This window comes from Mus caroli, unplaced genomic scaffold (genome assembly GCF_978045245.1).
Source record: "Mus caroli unplaced genomic scaffold, Mus_caroli_1 scaffold_12, whole genome shotgun sequence".
Classification (NCBI taxonomy): Eukaryota; Metazoa; Chordata; class Mammalia; order Rodentia; family Muridae; genus Mus; species Mus caroli.
Genome location: NW_028227267.1, coordinates 51,834,696 through 51,852,480, shown reverse-complemented (window position 1 = coordinate 51,852,480; position 17,785 = coordinate 51,834,696). Strand labels below are relative to the sequence as shown.

At 50.3% G+C, this 17,785-nt stretch overlaps 3 protein-coding genes across 3 annotated transcripts; 1 reads left to right on the top strand and 2 right to left on the bottom strand.

Annotated features, from left to right (window-relative positions):
* Positions 1 to 945: 945 nt before the first annotated feature.
* On the bottom strand, positions 946 to 2,028 carry Ltb4r2 (leukotriene B4 receptor 2). Its single transcript, XM_021182304.2, has one exon. It carries the CDS (start codon positions 2,026 to 2,028, stop codon positions 946 to 948), a length of 1,083 nt encoding a protein of 360 aa, XP_021037963.2.
* A 2,635-nt stretch (positions 2,029 to 4,663) lies between these two features.
* On the top strand, positions 4,664 to 9,322 carry Cideb (cell death inducing DFFA like effector b). The gene is made up of 5 exons (XM_021181256.3): positions 4,664 to 4,871; positions 5,138 to 5,282; positions 8,125 to 8,271; positions 8,482 to 8,672; positions 8,812 to 9,322. The coding sequence occupies exons 1-5, from the start codon at positions 4,831 to 4,833 to the stop codon at positions 8,945 to 8,947; spliced, it is 660 nt and encodes a 219-aa protein (XP_021036915.1). The 5' UTR covers positions 4,664 to 4,830; the 3' UTR covers positions 8,948 to 9,322.
* Positions 9,303 to 17,727, bottom strand: Nop9 (NOP9 nucleolar protein). The gene is made up of 10 exons (XM_021181255.2): positions 17,419 to 17,727; positions 16,826 to 17,275; positions 13,978 to 14,088; positions 13,292 to 13,433; positions 12,093 to 12,285; positions 11,159 to 11,299; positions 10,690 to 10,815; positions 10,319 to 10,555; positions 10,002 to 10,107; positions 9,303 to 9,723 (listed from the first exon to the last, which is right to left on the bottom strand). The coding sequence occupies exons 1-10, from the start codon at positions 17,663 to 17,665 to the stop codon at positions 9,566 to 9,568; spliced, it is 1,911 nt and encodes a 636-aa protein (XP_021036914.1). The 5' UTR covers positions 17,666 to 17,727; the 3' UTR covers positions 9,303 to 9,565.
* Between the last annotated feature and the right edge of the window lie 58 nt (positions 17,728 to 17,785).

Genomic DNA, 17,785 nt, shown 5'->3' with positions numbered 1-17,785 from the left:
AAAGGGAAGGCACTGCCTTCCTGTGCATGTCTTTCAGTTTTCCAGATACCCCAGTCATTCCCCACACGTGGTGGCGCACGCCTTTAATTCCAGCACTTGGGAGGCAGAGGCAGGCGGATTTCTGAGTTTGAGGCCAGCCTGATCTATAGAGTGAGTTCCAGGACAGCCAGGACTACACAGAGAAACCCTGTCTTGTGGGGAAAATAAATAAAAAATAAAAAACAATCTTCAAACTTCCCCTTTTAAAGCAACTTCTGGCTCCTGGGTTTCTTTGTAAACCTGGTGGTTTATAGGGGGTATGTAGGGATGAGCCCAGGGTCAGAGGGAAGTGTTAAGTATTGGGGTCCTAGGTTCCTGCACCCCCATCCAGCTATGTGCTTTTGTCTCAGTGCCAACCACCAGTCAAGCAGGAACACCTTCCCTTCACGATACACAGATTTCCTTCCCTGCTCGTAAGCCAGTTTCTTCCTCCTAAATGCTTCTAAGAATAGATTTTATCCACCCCCATCCAAACTCTAAAGTGGTTCTCCAGATAGGCCTGGGGAGGCAGGCGACCTGGATGGGGAGGCGGGACAGAAAGCCGCTGAAGGCTGACCCCATCCAGTCCTGACCTGTCTCCGTAGAGCATGAGAGAGCTTCAGTACACTCCAGGAGCACACTTAAGCCATCAGCGAATGGCTTCCCAGGGTATTTCACAAGAATAGCTACTGGCAACGTTAAGTAGTGTTGGTACACGAATCCAGGCTGTACTGTAAGCACAAATTTTGAACATAGGCCACAGTCACCCTCACAATGCCATGGTTTGGAGGAGTCAGGTCCAGATAGAGAAATCCTTATTCGGCCAAACTCAAACTACAATCAGAGAAGGGTCCCCAAGTACTCCAGAGCTCTGAGAACACAATGAAAAGTGGTAGGGGAGCCCCGAGGTGGGGTTTAGGGTCTTGTCTACCATTCCTGACTGTCTTTCTCCGTCCTGCCCCCGTCTCCGCCTCCGGGGTCTCCATTGCCCCTGCCCTGCCCCATTACTTTCAGCTTAGGAGTGGTTCGGAGCTCCATGGTACCCTCCCTAGAGCGGCTGCCCCCTCGGGCCTCCCCAGAGCCCTCGAAGAGTCGAGTAAGGAACCGAGGCCCGGCCCGCGGCAGCAAATCTCCCGCAGTGAAGACATAGAGCACTGGGTTGACGCTGGAACTGAAGAAAGCCAAGGCTGTAGTTCCAGCGCGCGCCGCCTGGCCCGCCCCGCCGAGCCTGGCCAGGGGTCCTTCCGGCGGAGCGAGCGCGGCCACCGCCTGTAGGAGATTGACCGCATGGTAGGGAGCCCAGAGCAAGCCAAAGGCCAGCACGATGGCGCTCACCAGACGACCCACCCGTGTGCCTTGTCGCCCCGAGCCCCAGCGCGCTCCCCGCAACCGCGCCAGCGTCACGCTGTAGCAGCCGAGCACGGTCCCAAAAGGCAAGACGAAGGCAGTCAGGGTCTCCAGGCTCAGATGAGCAGCTGCGTGCACTGGCGTTGGGTGGCACAGCTGACACACGCGACCGCCCCAGAGGTGGCGGTAGACCGCGGCCGGGACGGCGAGTACCAGGGCGGCCAGCCAGACCCCCAGCAGCAAGCGGCGGGCCAGGGCCGGGCTGCGCAGTCGGGGGGCCAGGAAGGGCCGAGTGACAGCCAGGCAGCGCTGCAGGCTGAGCAGGCCGGTGAGCAGCACGCTGGCGTACATGCTGAGCGCGCACACGTAGTACACCGCCTTGCAGCCCACCTCGCCCAGGGGCCAAGCCTCTCGGCTGAGGAAAGCCACAAAGAGCGGCGTGAGCAGCAGCACCGCGCCGTCGGCCAGCGCCAGGTGCAGCACAAGTGTGGCCGCCAGTGGCCGGCCCGCCGTGGGCCGCCAGCCCGCCAAGCTCCACACAACGAAGCCATTGCCTGGCAGTCCCAGCAACGCCGCCAGCAGTAGAAAGGCAGTGCCGGTGGCCCGCGAGCCTTTCCAGCTCAGTAGTGTCTCATTCCCAGGCGGACGGTAGCAGACAGACATCCTTCTAGGGGGAGAGCTGCAAGAATCCAGGGAAGGGGGCATTCAGGATTGGGGCAAAAGCCCACAGTACCTCTGATGCTAGATGAGAAGGAATGTGCCTCCCCCAAGTTCTCTTCACCTTGCCTCTCTTCTCTCCAAGAAACCAATTCAAACAGCTCCTTAGAACCTGTGGCTTCTGTCCTCAAACCTTCCCTGCTTGGTATGTTCTCAGAGGTCGCTGGTACCAAGGTACTGGTGTTCCCCAGTTCCATTGTAGAGAGTCACTGTCTCCACTTCTGGCATTCTGCATACCTGCCTCTGTATCTAATCTCAGTGCTAAGATGGTTGTAAGGAGTAAAGGAGAATGGGCAGATCTACTTACCCACTGGGAGAGAACAGCATTGGGGGGGTGGGTGCAGAGAGATTTAGGAAGGTAACAGGTAAAGCCAGCTGCTGTGGATGAGGTGCCTAATCCCGCCCCGTACCTGTCACATTTGCGGAGAGGATGAGTAGAGAATGGAGAGGCACAAGATGGTGCTCACCCTGGGCCCTCCTTCATCCTACTCCTTCCCATCACTGACAGGCCCAGGCATGTGGAGGCCAGCCTCCCCAGGAAGCAGGATAAGGCTGAGGTGCAGAGAAGGCTCAGCCTGCGGAGAAGAGCAGTTGTACCTGCTAACACTGCTCCCACATCTCCCCCACCTCTGGCCCCAGTCCTTTCAGCCCACCTTCTGCAATGTTTATGTTCTATCTAGCCTCCATGGCTTGCAGGCAACAGAGAAGCAACCCAAACAAGGCGCTCTCCTGGCTGCTCTCCCTTTGCTTGTTTCAATCTTCTGTCCCTGCGGAGTGTCCTCTGCTTCAGTTTCTTTGGGGGCCTGTCAGAGCCCCTCCACCCTGCAGCTATTACTCAGTTGCCAGTGACAACATTTCAGTGTACTACATGATGCTCAGGCCTAAGGCTATGCATGTGGGTAGAAAGAGCTTACAACCTGGTTCAGGGGTGGAGATCATAACACTCGGGAGGGATGGAGCATATTAAGATCCGGAAGAAGGCTGAAGAAATGGCTCCGTGATTAAGAACACTTGCTGCTCAGCCAGAGGCCCTGGGTTTGTTTTCCAGCACCGTGTTAGGCAGCCCATAACTATTTGGAATTCTAGCTCAATAGATTCTAACACTGACTCTGACCTCCACCCCCCCCTCTCTCTGTGTGTGTGTGTGTGTGTGTGTGTGTGTGTGTGTGTGTGTGTGTGTGTCACACACCACATCAGGAAGAGGAGAGCAATCCAATGCATTGCTCCCCAGGACTAGCCATCAGGACCCTGAGGTACACAGAATACCTAAGGCAGAATAATACTAGGGCATGCCATTGAGGGAGGATTGCCCTAGAGGTGTTATACCCCTATAATTTGCCCTTGATGGTGCCTGAAGTGGCCCTGGCTGGGGCTCCAGCTGGCATGAGAAATGAAGCTGGCTAGGTCACAAAGCTGTCCAGGCACTTTGTGTTTCTCGGACTCAAGAAGCTAGGGAACCAGGAGAGCCTGGGAGGCTCCCAGTTAGGAGCACAGGGACTGTGCTCAGTTAAGGGGTTTACTAACAGTAAATCTCAGCCTCTGTGCAATTGTCCACCGCGGCTACAATTAACGTCAGACATGAAACCTTGGCCATCACAACTACAATTCTTAGGCTGGTGAGAGGCTCAGTCCTTGCTATACAAGTGTGAGGCCCTGCATTCGGCACCCAGAAAGGAAGAAAAAGAAAGATATAAAGAAAATAAAGAAAAAGTTGTGTTACCCGAAGAACAATATCCAAGTCCTCCAGCTTCCATATGCATGTGTTCTCTCTCTCTCTGCTAAAGTTCTGACACTCCTCTGATTAGTGTAGTGGGGATCATAGCTGGAGATACATTTTTGTTTTGTTTTGTTTTGTTTTTTTGGTTTTTTTTTTTTTTTTTTTTTTTTTTTGGTTTTTCGAGACAGGGTTTCTCTGTGTAGCCCTGGCTGTCCTGGAACTCACTTTGTAGACCAGGCTGGCCTCGAACTCAGAAATCCGCCTGCCTCTGCCTCCCGAGTGCTGGGATTAAAGGCAGGTGCCACCACTGCCCAGCTGGAAATACATTTTTAATTAGCAAACCAAAAAAGATGAGAGTAGTGTTGGCTCATAGACACTGAAGCAGGCATCTCAAGAGAATAAAGCCAGACAGAAAAAATGTTTAGCCAATCCTTCTCCAACCAAAGAGGGGTTACGCAGGAAGACCAGGGCTCCAGAAAGGATCCTGGTGATGCTAGTTCTGTAGATCAGAATCCAGCCTCTCATCAGACACAGTGTCCCTCCTTTCATAGTCTCCAAGTCTCTTCAGTACATTTAGCCCAGGCTTTTCCAAAGACTGAAGTTTATAACTTTCCAGTAGGTGGCGGCAGTCAGCAGGGTTCGCATGGAATGTTCCATCTCTGGGATTGTGGGCCAGAAACTGTTCTAACACTGTTCTAATAGGAAGATCAGTTCAAGGTGGCCAGTGTGGACTACAAAATAAAACTGTATTTGGATGAGGGGCGGGGGATCAAATATCCAACTTCATCCTTCACATCTCTAAAGAGACACAAACTGCGGACTTTGGTTACTTCTACCACTCCACATAGGCTCCTCCTCCTTCCCTCTTAGACTTTGTCCCTCTTACTGACCAGGCAAGGGGGTCAGAGTCCACGCTTGACTCACCTCTCACTTTACCAGGGCTAAGATCCCAGCTTTATACAAAAAAGCAAGAACAACAGAGAAGCACCCAGCCCCAAAGCAACAGGGAGTCACCTCTCCCATCCCTCTGCATGGAGTACCTTTCAGCCTTCAACCCCAATGGCCTGCTAAGGTGATGTCTAACCCTTGCCTCTATACGTCAACCCTAGGGATATGGGCAGACAAGGCAAAACAGCCCCAGGAAGACTCACTTCCCTGCCTCTACAGATTTCTCTCTCTCTCTTTTTCCCTCTGACTCTTAAACTACTATTTTGTTCTCCCTCTAAGTCTCTCCTTTGGATCTGTAAACCTAGACCCTCTAGCCACCCCACCCCCCACCATTATCACCGGGTTTGCCAACCCCCTCCTTACTCCTGGTGTTTTGTTCCCAACCATCAGGTCAGTATCCACTATGAGCTCGGAGTTAAGCCGTAGGGTCTGGAGCTCAGCTCCTCCACCTCAGCGACCCTTCCGTGTCTGTGATCATAAGCGGACAGTCCGGAAAGGACTGACAGCAGCCAGCCTCCAAGAACTGCTAGATAAGGTAAGTGGTCGAACTTCTGGGTTCCTGGAACAAGGAAGCCATGGGACTCATGATAGTGGGGTCGGGGAACAGGAAGTGTGCAGGCTCCATGATTGCCACCTCTTCAGAGGTCGAAGAAACAGTAAGCCAGCGACCTGCACTGCATTTGAGTAAATTAGTCTCGAGTAGTAGGCTTTCTTTGGCAGAGGAACAGCAGGCAACCAGGGCTGGAGAGATGGGCTCAGAAGTCATGGCAATGAAGTCTTTCCATAGTGCTAGGAATCAAAACTAGGCGAGGGCTCTGCCACCGATTTAAATTCCCGGCCCTTGATTTCTATGAAAAAGCCAATTTCAAATCCTGGTTCTGCTACTTGTTAGCTGTCAAACATTGGGAAAATATTCAAGCTATCAAAACCCGTTGTTTTGTTTTTGAAACAGGCTCTCACTTTTTAGCTCAGGCTGACCTTGAACTCAGAATAGAATCCTCTTGCTTCAGGCTTCCAAACACTGAGATTAAAGACGCATGGCTCAAAATCTAAAAAACCGTTTTCAATGTTGGGCATCAAAGCCAGGTCTTTCAGCAGACTAGGCAAACAATTTCCTTCTGAAGCGCAGCTCCAGCCTTCAGTTTGTCTACACAAGGGACTAATAAACCGTCTTTTACAATTACTGAATAAATGGAAAGTCCTTATAGTTGACAGAAATGGACAGGGGATGTATCTCGGCTTTTATCTTTTTAATGAGGTCAGTCAACAAACACCTGGAGCAGATGTTTATTTAACAATCTAGTCAGTAAAGCTAAGCAGAATTGGAGTGGCCTGCCCTAAAGGAGGGAAGCAGCCCGAGGTGTGTTGTGCTAGGTGACTTGAGGTTAGGTGGCTTTCTTTCCCAAATCACAGTGGACTGGACCTACCTTTTGGAGTATTTTCTCATGTGGTCCCTACGAAAAGAGGTGTGGGAAAGGAGAGAGAGCCCAGCAGTGAAGAGCATGCACTGCTCTCACAAGGACCCACCTGGTGGCTCACAACCACGTAACACCAGCTCCAAAGAATCCAATGCCCTCTTCTCCATGCATTCACATAAGCATACCTCCCACAAACATTTAACAATAAAAATGTAGGGGCTGGAGAGATGGCTCAGTGGGTAAGAGCACTGACTCTTTGTCCAGAGGTCCTGAGTTCAAATCCCAGCAACCACATAGTGGCTCACAGCCATCTGTAATCGGACCTGATGCCCTCCTCTGGAGTGTCTGAAGACAACTACAGTGTACTCATATAAATAAAATAAATCTTTAAAAATAAAAAAATTTAAAGGAAGCTGTGTCAAGCCTCAGGATAAGCAAAGTGAGGTCACGTCTGTTTAAGATTGCCACCCTTTGATAGTGTTTACACATTGGTCAAAACCCTGGGGCCTCAGTTTCTGGTGCAAGGGAATGACTTAAGCGCAGCTTCAAGGATGCTCAGTCACAAGAGTTCTATGAGAAGGCACACCCACTAAGATGTACAGTTGCTTTCCTTGGTTACCTCCGTCCAGCTCCTTCCCTACAGGGTGGTCCTGGGTAATCTTGATTCCTGGGAGAGGTGCAGGTTTCAGGAGCTATCCTTAAAACTGAAGTAGAGCTGGCCAACCAATCACATGTTTTAGCACCTTGTGCTTGTTCCTTGAGAGGGCCTTACAGGAGTCAGTGGGAGCCCGGCCCTTCCTGGCCACCTTGACTGTTTATGCCCAGCCAAAGCCTTCTCTTTCTCACCCAGTTGTTCCTAGCCTCACTACCTTAACCCTGACGTTCCTTCTATGGCTCACACGTCTGCACTTGGCCTCAGAAAGGTTAAACGGTGCTAACTTAGAAAACAATCGTAGAGAACAGGAAAGCATAGGACGACACTGCAGATAGGATAGATTAGACAGGTTTCATCTGGACAGGCTTGGAGCCAGGGTCCAAAACTGTTCAAGTCTGGTTTTAAACTTCTGGACTCCAGTGATCCCCCTGCCTCTGCCTCCTGAGCAGCCAGGGCTGTAGGCGTACTACCACACCCGGCTATGACTGTTTTGTCATTCAGTTCTAGTAGGAGTGGCTCAGAGAGGAGCAAGAGTAGGTACAAGGGGAGGGAGGGAGGGAGGGAGGGAGGGAGGGAGGGAGGGAGGGAGGGAAGGAAGGAAGGAAGGAAGGAAGGAAGGAAGGAAGGAAGGAAGGAAGGAAGGAAGGAAGGAAGGGAGGAGGGGAGGAGGGGAGGAGGGGAAGGAGGGGAGGAAGGGAGGGAGGAAGGAGGAAGGAAGGGGGGAAGGAAGGGAGGGAGGGAGGGAGGGGAGGGAGGGAGGAAGGAAGGGGGGAAGGAAGGAAGGAAGGGAGGGAGGGAGGGAGGAAGGAACGGGGGAAGGAAGGGAGGGAGGGAGGGAGGGAGGGAGGGAGGGAGGGAGGGAGGAAGGAAAGAAGGAAGGGTAGATAGATAGGTCTGCTCTGTGAAGGTCTATCAACAGCTGCCATTTCTGTTGGGTTGTCATGGTTGCACACACTTTTTTAATCCCAGCACATGGGAGGCAGAGGCCAGTGAATCTCTTGAGTTGGAGGCCAGCCTGGTCTACAGATCAAGTTCCAGGACAGCCAGGGCTACACAGAGAAAGAACTGCCACTTTTAGGAAGGATGAGATGAAGTGCTCATGTCTACAATCTCAGGACCCAGCAAACTAACACACAATTGCTAAGTTTGGGAGCAGGCTGCACTACACCAACACCCTGTCTCAAAAAAAGAAATAAAAAAACCAAACAAACAAAACCCCCACGGGGAAGATGGCAAAACACCTGGAAGTAGAGCTGATATGCCAACCATCGTGAGTATCCCTTCCTGCCACTTATCACTGATAGGTCCTGGAGACCTTGCTGCTACGTGGAGTGCTAACACTGGTCCTAGAGGAGGATGGGACTGCTGTGGACAGTGAGGACTTCTTCCAGCTGCTGGAGGACGACACGTGCTTGATGGTGCTCGAGCAGGGCCAGAGCTGGAGCCCCAAGGTGAGAGCCCCACAGTGGGGCTGCTTAGGTCTCCACTCCTTTCTGGTCCTCCCTGGCCTACCACTGACCTTGGGGGCACAGGCTCTGGGGAGCTCTGAAGGACATCAACCATTAGACAACATTGGGAAGACAGATCCAGCACTGACAGGATTAGTGGTGGTTCTCAGGGTATGAGGGCAGGTCCACTTCAATGATGAGAATGTCCCACAGAGTGGGATGTTGTCATACGGCCTAGGACGGGAGAAGCCAAAACACAGCAAGGACATCGCCCGCATCACCTTCGATGTGTACAAGCAAAATCCTCGAGACCTCTTTGGCAGCCTCAATGTGAAAGCTACATTCTACGGACTCTACTCCATGAGCTGTGATTTTCAAGGAGTTGGCCCTAAAAGAGTACTAAGGTCAGAGACCAATGTGTCATACAACCCTCGGATCCACGTATCCTATAAACTCCCCCTTATCAACCCCCCACACCAAAGCATCCAACCCTGACCTCCTTGCAGCTTCCTTTAACTCTCTGATCTCCACTCTGCCCTCCAGGGAGCTCCTCCGTTGGACTTCCTCGCTGCTGCAAGGCCTGGGCCATATGCTGCTGGGCATCTCCTCCACCCTTCGCCATGTGGTGGAGGGGGCTGATCGATGGCAGTGGCACGGGCAGAGACACCTCCACTCCTAATGAGATCATGCTTTGAGCCTGTGCTGAAAGACTGGTTCCATGTGACCCATGAGGGTAGTAAAGGCACCATCAGGCTTGGGGCTGCAGTGTACCCTAGGTAACCAAGCTGACTCCATCCTAACACTGCCTTGTTCCTCTGGCCTGCACATCTTCCTGAAGAATGCTACCTGTCTTCCCTCCATTCCTGCCTTCCATTTACCCTGCAGAACCACAGCCTTGTCCCCTGGCATCCTGATCCCACCGTAATCGCTGCTTCATCTAGGTTCTTACTGACGCCTATCCCTAAGATCCTGCATACCAATGGCCACTGTCCCTAGTATTACTGCAAGATAACTTCCCCTAAAAAATAAAACTATTTCCAAGAAAAATACAAAAGTCTTTACCAGTATGTCTTGGGGGAGGGGAGAGAATAACAGATGGACATAGAGATTAACAGGATCTAGCTGCCACGGACCAGGCTAGCCTTGAATTCTTGATATTCTTGTTTTACCCTCCGGAATAGTAGGTTTGCAGTTTTGTGCATGTTACTACATCTGGCTGCAGTAAGACTTTTGGATCCAATTTAAACCAGGAAGGGTAAGCATGTTCCCCCGCCCCATCAAGTCCCAGTTGCAAGTCTCAGTCTTCAAGTATAGAGTTCAATGCCCGCCTCCGCTTGGCCACAGTACTTTGCTGTTGTTCCCAAGCCTCTCGCCTCTTCAAGAAGGTAGTTAGGGCCACATTTCGAGCCACATGGTGGCCAAAAGGATCTTGAATCAACTCCTGGTTCTTTTCTCCTGCAAAGAAGACCACTCCTATTTAGCATCGCCCATGTTTAAAGACAAACTCTACCTGAGGTAAAGGGCCATCCATTTTCCATCAACACGGCCCGAGACAGGAATTACAGAACACCTCACCCATTAAAGCATGAAAGCCGGATAAAGGGGGAGGAGAAAGAGACTACACAACATCTCTGCAGAATGCAGAACCAGACTGCACTTTTGAAATCTGCTGAACCAATCAGCTACCCGGTACAGAAGGAGCCTAGAAACCACTCACGGGCAGCGGTACTCACCCAATTCCGCAGCAATTTCCTTCCGAGCCCCCAAAGCTGCTCCACTCCAGATGGCATCTAATACACGGCTGCCATGGCGGCTACAGGCAAGAGCCACATACTGTCCCTGAATTGAGACAAAGAAGGTAAAGTCCCTCCAGGGAAGTACACAGGTGTGTTCTGGGAACGGAGAAATAACTTCAGAAGCCCTGAGAGGCACAGTTTAAACAACACAGGAACTATGGACTGATCTTGCCTCTAGCTCTCAGGTCCAATCCTGAGATTGGCAGCTCATTTCTCTAAAGCAGTGATGGAGGGGACTAGAGCACAAGTCTAACCTTTAGGGTCTTCAGCACACGACGACGCTGCTTGTGTGTCACTGAGGGGCTAGTCAGGATGGCATCAAATACATGAGAGCCAGCGGGGCTTTGGGCCAGAGTCAGAAGCTGTGGTCCGGTCAAGGCACTCAGACTTCGAAGTACAAGTCCAGGATTAGAAAAATACAGCAAATGCTGGAGCAGTAGAGACCCAAGTACAGTCACCTCCCTCAGCGCTCTGGCTGTGGCCATTTCAACCTGGGAATTAGGAAGCAGGTGGATGACGGCATCGCTAGGTTACTGCACCCTTTTCAAAGGGGTCAGAAGTCTCATGTTAACCCAAGGGGTTTCCCAAGCCCTAAGAAGCCTGGCCCCCAATAGCCCTATCTTACCTGATGCTCGGCAGGCACTGTCCCCTCCTCCTCCATTAGTTCATAGTATACCTCATAAGCCAACAAAGAAGCAAAGAGAGGCACGCAGGCTGCTTGCCGGGACGGGGGCTCTGCACAATGAAATGCCTAGATAGGAAGACAAAGCACGGTGACTCCTGAGATGGACCCCATCTCTAACACGATGATTTTCCAGACAGATAAGATCTGGCTCAACTGTAAAGGATGCTCCATGACTGTAGAGTCTGGCCTGCCTTGTTCTCGCTCCCAGCCTCTGAACTCAACTGAATTCATTTATCCCTCAAAGTTCTCTATGTTCTGGAGGATAAATTTCATTTCAGGGCTGTTCTTAGACTCATCTGTCCCTCTATCTATAACTCCCTCAATATGTACCCTCCCACATCCAGATTAGACAGATCTCCACTAGAGTTAGGTCAGGGCCTGGACGGACTGAGAAATAACACCCACTCACCTCAAATAACAGCTGCAAGACCTGGGCTTGGTGAGTCCCAACCCTGCGGCAGGCTTCCACCAGGGCGACAACGACCCCTGGGTGGCCCTGGGCCAGCACCATTTCCAAGGCAGGGCTCAGCTCCTCAAACACAAGGGACAGCTGAGAGGAGACAGATTGAAGAATTGTTGACAATCAATCAGTGACTTCCTATAAAGTTAATCAGAAAAAAACTTCCTACTAAAAAAATCCTAGAGAAGACATAAAAAACACTGTCAACATCAGATTATTCACTGTGCTGTGTAAAACCCAGAAGATGACAGCCATGGAGGGACCACCCTACCAGGGAAGAGTCTAAAAGTTCCTTTTGTAGAAGACAGGGGAAACCAAGGGCAAGGCGGGTCTAGAACTAAACCTACCCTTCTACTCCATGTGCCAACCCAAGGACCACAGGAAAACCCTCTGTGGTAAACAGCAGAAAAGCTACGACACTGGCTTCAGCACTCCTGCAGATTTATAGACAAGATGCCACAGAACTTTCCAGATGCAAACTTGAACTTAGCAAATTGGCAGTCAGATCTGAGAAGCTAAAACCAAACTCTAGGAGAAGGGTCCCTCCACCTAATCCCTGGAAAACACTGTTTCTCTGTCTGAATAACTTCTCATGGGTGATAGGTAGTAATGTGTCAGAGAAGTACAGAGACCAGCACACAATAAAATGAGGCCCCAAAGCAGGGCACTGGTGGTGCACAGCTTTGATCTCAGCAGTCAGGATGCAGACATAGGTGGATCTTGTTGAGTTCAAGACCAGCTTGGTTTACAGAGCAAGTTCTAGGGGCTACAGAGAAACCCTTTCTCAAAAAACCAAATAATAATAAAATAGCAACATAAATAAATAAATAAGGCCCAATGATTAAGAATAGCAGAAGAGACCCAGGCCACGTTTCCAACTCACCAGCTCAGGGGAAGTGATTGCATCCAGCAAGCGCTGCAAAGGGAAGTTCGCAATGGGATGCTCAGCCAAGGAGCATAGCTGACCCTGGAAGTGGTCCTTATAGAGGCGCTGGAGCCTCTCTGCTTCTAACACCAGCAGCACCTGCTCCAAGAGTCTAGAGCTCGTCTGATCCCGAAGAAACAGGAGTAGAGGGCTAGAGGTAAGAAGAGTGAGACCGGAGCTAGAGAGGCAGCTCTGTGGTCAATAGTCCTTAATGTTCCTGCAGAGGACCTGGCTTCACAGGCCCTCTCCTGCCCTCCACTACAAACACAGTACACATACATATACACAGGCAAAAGACTCATACAAGTGAAGTAAAAATGAAGTCTTTTCTTAAAGAGCTGGGTTTGATGGTGCACACCTTTAAGCTCAGCATTCAAGAGGCAGAAGTGAGCTCACGGCCAACCTGGTGTATATAGTGAGTTCTAAGCCAGCCAGTGCTAGCTAAATAATGAGACCCTGTCTCACACAGATGAAGGATGAGACTGGGGCTGGAGAGATGGCTCAGTGGTTAAGAGCACGTACTTACTGCTCTTGCAGAGGACCTAAGAGTTCAGTTCCACCGGGCAGTGGTGGCGCACACCTTTAATCCCAGCACTTGGGAGGCAGAGACAGGCGGATTTCTGAGTTCAAGGCCAGCCTGGTCTACAAAGTGAGTTCCAGGACAGCTAGGGCTACACAGAGAAACAAAACAAACAAACAAACAAACAAAACAAAAAAACCAAAAGGTTCCGTTCCCAGCATGCACAAGGCAGCTGACAACTATCTGCAACTCCCTGCAACTCCAGTTCCAGGGGTTCTGCCGCCCTCTGCTGGCCTCTACTGACACTGCATATGTGGTGTACATCACCTATGTAAGCACAACTTCATAAACATAAGATAAAAATAAACCTTAAAATAAAACTAAGTCAGACATGGCTGACTTTATTCCCAGCACTCAGGAGGCAGAGGCAGGAGGATCTTTGTGAGTTTCAGACTGGCTAGGGCTACCCAATGAGACTGTACCTCCCAAGTACTGGGGTTGTGCGTCACTGCCCAGTGATAAGTATTTTTGGGGAGATCAAAGAGTGTAAACTCACCCAGAAATAGCTACACCACATTATCTCATGTGTCTCAGACAACACCCCCAGCTGTGGTGACCCCTGAAGACATGATCACACCTGCCATCTGCTGAGGAATTCCGAGAACTCAGGTAATCAATGACTGCATCGCAGAGGTGGGCACAGTGCTGAGGTAATTTGTGGTGGAGGACTTGTAAGGCCACCTGAAGACAAAAGCTGGAGATCTTGTCGGTGATAAATACTGTAGGAAAGGCAGAAAGAATTTAATACTTTGTCCCAAACCCAGATCATCTGTACAACCTCAAAGCTCAGCCAATAAGGAAGATTACATATTCAAAAATGTCAACAGAAGAATGCCGTATAGCATTAAACCTGACAGGTGGTAAGATAGGAATGACCTGATGTAAGGGTCCCGCTTGGTGGAAACCCCCAGAGAAGACCCTAGACACCTTTCCTACTTCCCTTCTGCGATGGTTCCTCTTGACTGTTCACTTGATGGGATTTACAATCACCATGGAAACTAACTTCTGGGCATTTCTGTGAGTTTCTGGAAGACGTCTATGAAGGTGAGCGCACCACCTGTGGGCAAATGTGGGTAGCACCACCCAGAAGAGCAGCATTTATCCACCTGCTTCCTGACTTGATACAGTGTAGCTTTACCAGGATAACCTCCCTGACATAACAGATTATGCCCTTCAGCTGGGAGTCTAACTTTTTCTTCCTTAGGTCACTTTGATCCGGTATTTCCCTCTGAAACATGTAAAGTAATTAATACATCTTTTTACCAGCAATGTCCTTCAGAAAGCAGGCGCTCAGGTCCTGAAGGCGATTCAAGAAGGTTGTAGGAACCTCAAAATCAGTTGGTTTACATTCCCGAGCTGAAGTCCTCTGTGTTTCTAAAGAAAGACCAAGAACATGAACAACAATGAAATTACAGATAGCCAAGTGTTGGAGTTTGTCAAAAGACCCTCTTACTCACAAAAACCACAGAGACGGCCATCGCTGCAAACTACATGAGGATTTTTATTATTTCAACATGTTGGGGACTCCCCTCCCAGCACGCAGGCAAGAGGAGAGACCCAGAACAAAGAACACACTTTTTATACCTTTGTAAGGGGCAGATACAAGCAACAGGGTAGTGGTCTTATTTTCATTGGCGTAGCAAGTAACCTTTTCAGGCATTGGTTGGTTTGTATAGTGACTAAGTAACCCTTTGGCCTAGTGACTCACTTTGCCTGCCCCCATGGTGGGTTATTATGATTTGGTCAGCAAAGCAATAGTACATTTTGAACTTATGGGTCAGTCACAGCTATTAACGTCACAGGGAATCCTAGCAAGATCAGGGCAGTTTGTGATTTATCTCGGAATTTAAACTGAGGCGAGGCAGGGTTTCTAAGACTGTTATCTGTGTTATAGCTAATTTTTGAGAATAGCTAATCTTGCTCTGGCAGCTATGGTCATCATGATCTCTTGGTCAGTCCTCTCAGATGGGGAAGGGGCCGGTGGTACTGAACTATTGACCTTGCTTACATTGGCAGGGAAAGGAAAATTCCTCAAGCAGCAGGGGGAAGGTTCCGCAAACAGCTTTGGTGCACATGAGCCAAGCTAAAAACTATTATTTCTTCACAAGTAGGAAGGAAAGCACCACAGAAGAATAAGGGCTCAGCTTGGAGATGCAGGACAGGTGAGTGCCTCCTGTGGAGGAGTAAAATATTCTTTCATTTTTTTCTCCAAGGATCTTAAACTCCCTTCCCTATGGTCCAGGGCTCAAATTTCTCAGCCAGGATTTATAGTATACCAAAACCAGACTTCACTTATACTCTCTAAGTGTGTTTTCCAGTACTTTTAGTTCTGTTTTTGTTTGTTTGCTTGCCTGTTTTTGTTTTTCGAGACAGGGTTTCTCTGTGTAGCCCTGGCTGTCCTAGAACTCACTCTGTAGACCAGGCTGACCTAGAACTCAGAAATCCACCTGCCTCTTCCTCCCAAGTGCTGGGATTAAAGGCGTGCGCCACTACTGCCTAGCTCTCCATTATTTTTAAATGTAGGTTACATCCTATGACTATAACAAGAAACAAAGTTAGTGGTCTCAATTAGCATTTTTATTTTAATTTTTATCTTTTTATATGCATTACGTCCTATCCATTCTTTTATCTCCACTCCTACCCAGTTCCCACCTCCCCACCTTCCCTCTCCCCCAGATCCACTCTTTCTGTTTCCCTTCGAAAAACAAAACAAACAGGCCTCCCAGGAATATCAATCAAACATGGCATTAACAGATTACAGTAAGACTCCGCACAGATGCTCACATCAAGGTTGGATGAGGAGACTCAGGAGGAGTAAAAGTGCTCTCACTGTAGGCAAGAGGTAGAGCTATTCCCCACTCCCACTGTTGTCCAAGCTGCACAACCATAATGTATATGCAAAGGGCCCAGCTCAGATCTATCCAGGGTCGGAGATTATTACTTCAGTCTCTGTGAGCCCCTATGAGCCTGTGTAGTTGATTCTGTGAGTCATGTTTTTGTGGTGGCCTCAATCCCTCTGGCTCCTAGAATCCTTCTTCCCCCTCTTCTGCAGGGTTCCCCCTAGTGTTTGACTGTGGGTCTCTGTATCTGCTCCCATCAGTAATTAGCATTTTTTTAAAAGATAGAGAAGAAAATTTAAAAGGAAAGAAAATGTCAGAAAAAGAGGTAGCATGTGGAAAGGGTAAGGGTATCTTTTTCTGAACTTTTGCTTGGATCCAATATCCACACACAAGTCACATCAGGATTAGAAACAAACTTCCCAGCCAGGTGGAAAGGCATACGCCCGTAATGTCAGTTTTAGAGAGGCTGAGGCAGAAAGTCAATAAACTGGACACCAGCATAAGCTTACATAGTAAGTTCAGACCAGCATGTGCTACACAGTTAAGACCTTGCCCAAAAAACAAAGCAGCTGGCGGTGGTGGCGAACGCCTTTAATCCTAGCACTTGGGAGGCAGAGGCAGGTGGAGCTCTGAGTTCAAGGCCAGCTTAGGCATGGTAGCAGCACAAGCCTGCAATCCCAGCACTTGGAAGGCAGGAGCAAGCAGGAGCATCAAAGCCAGCCTGTGCTACAACCCAAGTCAAAAGCCAGCAGGGCTATCTGGGAGACTCTGTCTCCAAAGAAAGAATCAGAGCCAGGAAGGTTATGATAAGGGTGATTGCTACTAAGCCTGATGACCCGAGTTCAATACCCAGAACCCACATGGTGGAAGCAGAACTCACATGGTGGAAGGGGAGAACTGACGCCCACAAAGTCGTCTTCTCCCCTCCACAAGAACACTGCAGAAGGCACACACATTCGAGTGTGTACACATGCCCAGACATATTTAAAGAAAAAAAAAAAAAAGAATTTCTTACTCTGAGTTTTGGAAATAAAAATGTGAAACACATTGCTCCCTCTGTGTCTCTGCTAGTAGTAGGTTGGTCCTTGAATTCAAGTGTATCCATCCTTACTAGGCACACTATCCTTTGGCCTTCCAGGTTCTGCCCCAAGGGTCTGCTGATTCTTTATGGTCAAGCTTCACCACAGAGATGAACTCTTCTGTTTACTGGCTTCAAAACTTCCTGACCACTCCTGCTCACCAGCCCCTCTTCCCTTTCTTACAGTACTTACCAGACGACTGGGCACCACGGGGCTTGCCTCTCTCGGACTCCAAAAGAGTACCTCCCAAGACCTGCAGCAGAGTTCTGACCACGAAGCTGCCATGCGTGTCTCCACAGAAGAACAGAAAATCATCACACACTTCAGCGGCTAGTCCCAGGACTAGCTCCTCCAGCGTTTGCGAGGGACCACCCTCCTCCTCTTCCTCCTCCTCCTCCTCTGCCTCCGCAGGACGCCTCAGCAATCGAGGTAGCTGCAGCAAAGCACTTTGTAATACGTGGACCCCACACCGATGACAGGCCACGAAGCGCAAGTTGGGGCGCAGAGCGGCCCACACTCGACACAGGGGTTTCAAAGGACTGAACCCCAAAAGCTCCTGCAGCATTTCGCTACCAGTCCTGTTCGTGGCCAAGGCTAGAGCCTGAGCCTCCACTTCCTTCAAAATATTGCGCGCCATCAACTCTGGGAAAAAAAAAAAAAATGGGGTCATAAATAAACCGTTAGGCTGAGAGGATGAGAAGACTTACCCATCATTTAGCCAAGACCTCCCCTGAAAGTTCCGTGTGTGGGTTTTCCAGTTAACCCACGGCGTTAGCTGCTCCTACCTCGTTCTTCGGCGGCGTCGGGAGCCACTTTCAGCGCTGACAGCGCCCGTCGGAAATATCCGAGAGCCTCCGGGCTCAGGTGCGGGAGAGCCTCGGGGGCCTGCTCCGCACGCGCGGCTGCCGGCAGCCGGGGACAACCATCGCGGCCGGGAGGGGGACGCCCCGAACCCCAGGCCGCGCGTCCCCGCCGGCCGGCACCCGAGAACTGGCGTCGCGCTCTGTGAGCGGAACGCGGCCCCAACCCCATGCGTGCTTTGGGACCAGCCGTTCACGCTTCCCGGTTGCAGCTCCCACAACCGCCGGCGCGCTCCGGACGCACGGGGACGTCATGAGTCTGCGACGGGGCGGGCGGGCGGGCGGGCGGGCA

Coding starts and splice junctions, on each gene's coding strand:
- Cideb (XM_021181256.3), top strand. CDS start 4,831: ATGGAGTACCTTTCAGCCTTCAACCCCAATGGCCTGCTAAG. Junction 5,283..8,124: donor TCCAAGAACTGCTAGATAAG/GTAAGTGGTCGA, acceptor TATCACTGATAG/GTCCTGGAGACCTTGCTGCT. Junction 8,673..8,811: donor GGCCCTAAAAGAGTACTAAG/GTCAGAGACCAA, acceptor TCTGCCCTCCAG/GGAGCTCCTCCGTTGGACTT.
- Nop9 (XM_021181255.2), bottom strand. CDS start 17,665: ATGGGGTTGGGGCCGCGTTCCGCTCACAGAGCGCGACGCCAGTTCTCG. Junction 10,816..11,158: donor TCTTGCAGCTGTTATTTGAG/GTGAGTGGGTGT, acceptor CTTCCTATCTAG/GCATTTCATTGTGCAGAGCC. Junction 9,724..10,001: donor GGAAATTGCTGCGGAATTGG/GTGAGTACCGCT, acceptor TCTTCTTTGCAG/GAGAAAAGAACCAGGAGTTG.
- Ltb4r2 (XM_021182304.2), bottom strand. CDS start 2,028: ATGTCTGTCTGCTACCGTCCGCCTGGGAATGAGACACTACTGAGCTGG.